The sequence below is a fragment of the Fonticula alba genome (assembly GCF_000388065.1).
Source record: "Fonticula alba strain ATCC 38817 unplaced genomic scaffold supercont2.4, whole genome shotgun sequence".
In the NCBI taxonomy this organism is placed as follows: Eukaryota; order Rotosphaerida; family Fonticulaceae; genus Fonticula; species Fonticula alba.
Genome location: NW_009242974.1, coordinates 2,850,597 through 2,852,921, shown reverse-complemented (window position 1 = coordinate 2,852,921; position 2,325 = coordinate 2,850,597). Strand labels below are relative to the sequence as shown.

General features: G+C 62.8%; 1 protein-coding gene across 1 annotated transcript in view; it reads left to right on the top strand.

Moving 5' to 3' along the window:
• Window positions 1–1,930: 1,930 nt before the first annotated feature.
• Window positions 1,931–2,325, top strand: part of H696_03180 (hypothetical protein) — a gene marked incomplete at its 3' end in the record, with an annotated part of 931 nt that continues 536 nt past the window's right edge. Inside the window, exons 1-2 of the mRNA XM_009497064.1 lie at window positions 1,931–2,075; window positions 2,186–2,325. The exon at window positions 2,186–2,325 is cut by the window's right edge and continues 66 nt beyond it. Coding sequence (XP_009495339.1) covers window positions 2,037–2,075; window positions 2,186–2,325 — 179 coding nt within the window. The 5' untranslated portion in view covers window positions 1,931–2,036. The remainder of the gene's footprint in view (window positions 2,076–2,185) is intronic.

Here is a 2,325-nt window from a genome sequence, read left to right as displayed (position 1 = left end):
AAGAGAGAGAGAAGGAGAGAAAGAGAGAGAGAGAGAGCGAGAGAAGGAAGAAAAGAAGTAGAGAATAGGAAAAAACATGACGTGAATAGTAACAACTAAGAAATAAATAGAAAGTAGAGTGGGGAGTTGTGAGTTAGGGGATGGGGGAGAGGGTGGTGGGGGGGGGGGGGGGGGTCGGGGGGGGGGGGGAAACGCACGGCCGCGTGTATCTGGCCGAGATCCTCCGCTCGGGCCTCCTCGGTGTCTCCCACTGTCGAGTGTGGATAGTTCTCTTCCTAGGGGCACAGAAGGAGGTGTCTCGCTCTCTTGCCGCAGGGTCTCCTCTCTTATGGAAGTGCACAGCAAGGTGTGCGCGCAGAGAGACATCGGGGATGCACCGGCCCCCCCCCGCCCGACAGGCGCACCGGGTCACCAGACACTGGGCCTTCATCAAAACCACCCAACTTGCCCCTCTCACTCCCCCCCCCTCGCAATGCGCGCTCGCATCTTCCCCCCCCCCTGATGTCCCGATCGCGACGATCCCAAATGCTCAATTATTAAAAGAAAGGGAGCTCTTGAACGAGCGATCAGCCGGATGCTGGATCTCACGGACACTAAAAAGGGGAGGAAAATGTCAGAGGAGGGTGGAAGGAAGGAAGGAAAGAGGAGGAGGGGGGGGATGTGCGGTAATACAGAAATCTCACTATCATGGATAACCGATGGACCTATAAAAGGGAGGACCAAAGGCTCAGACGGACGTGCAATTTATAGTCATTCCTGCACGGAAAAAAAACAGAGGGAAGAGGGGGACGGGGACGGGGAGGAGAGAGGGACAGGGCAGGCCACGTACAGGGAGATGGCAGTCGCGATGGAAAGCAGCTCGGGGAGAAGAGGCCAGAAGTCCTTGTGGGCTCTCTTAGATCTCGGTCCCATGGTCCGGGCCCATCCCAGGCCGGCAAAAGAATCCACGCGGCTCCGGCTGGGGCGCGACGGAAGATGCGCCCCTTTCGGGAACGCCATTTCACCTGGACGCGGGCCGGGCCTCACGGAGACACAAGCTGCCGACTCTTGGATGCATGTGTGGTCTTGTCTGGCGCGGCACGGCGAGGGGTGCCCGTCTCCTCCCCCCCCCCCCCCCTCGGTCTGGAGTGGCACACGCGGCCTCGGCGGTCTTGAGGATGCTCTTTTTCCGGATGCGTGCTCCTCTGCGCCCGCGTGCCGGGGTAGGGGGGGGCATGCATACCCCCCACGCATGCGCAAGGGTATGTATAATTTTCCGTTCCCCCCTTCTGGGCCCAATCCATCCGGGCGTGGCATTTTACCCTCCGGCCGTGGGCGGTCACCATCTGCGGCCCCCCGGTCGAGACTCATCTCCCTCCCAAGCACAGTTCCCACGTATATCTGCCCCCCTCGGCGCGGGAACTCGCCCCCCTCCCGGGCGGGCCGGACCTGTGACCTGCGCCTGAGTGGGATGACGGCCGATGGGGCAACCTTCGGCCGCCCAAGTTGCAGGGCTGGAGCATGATTTGGGCAGTTGGCACCGATTATCTTCCGCCTGGAGTGTGTTATGTTGCCCGTAACTGGCCCAGGGGGGGGGGGAACCTGAGGCGCGCGTTTCGGCGAGGGTAGGATGCCCCTCCCGGACGAGGAGAAAATGCTGGCGCTCCACGGCTCGGGCCATTCCCGGAAGTCGGTGCTCGGCACGGGTCCCCACGTAGCCGCGACCAGACCCCCCCGCCGCGATTGTGGACTCGTCGCGGGCCCCGGCCGGCCGTTGGGTCCGTGTTTCGGGTTCGTGGACCAGCCCGACGGCCGAGGCCCCTCCCGATGGCCCCGACAATCAGCCTCCCCCGCCTCTCGCTGACCCCCGCCCCCCCGCCCCGGTGACTGCCCACACACACACACATATAAGGTCCCGCCAAGGGAACGGTCTTTGTGCGGCAAGGCCTGACAACTGCCTCTGTCCTAGCAGACCCTGTCCCCCTCACCTCTCTTTTCGTCTCCCCTTCTCTCCGCCCGGTGCACTTCCCGCCCGCCAAGGATTTCCTCTTTCCACCATGCGCGGCCTCGTGTCTTATCTCTCCCTCGCGGGTCTTGTGCGTCACCAACATTCTCCGGCCCTTTTTTGCCCTGCCCCCCCCCCCCCCCCCTGCTTGGCCTTCTCCCTGACCGCGGCCTTCCCGGGTTCCCTTCCTTCTTGTCTTAGTTCTTCACCATGATGGGTGGCATGTACATCAACACCGGCGTGTCGGCGGTCCTCTTTGCCCTGGCTCTGGTCACCGATAACCTGCCCGACAACCACTTCCTCCTCCTGTCGGTCTTCGTCACCTTCCCCGCCTCTGTGGC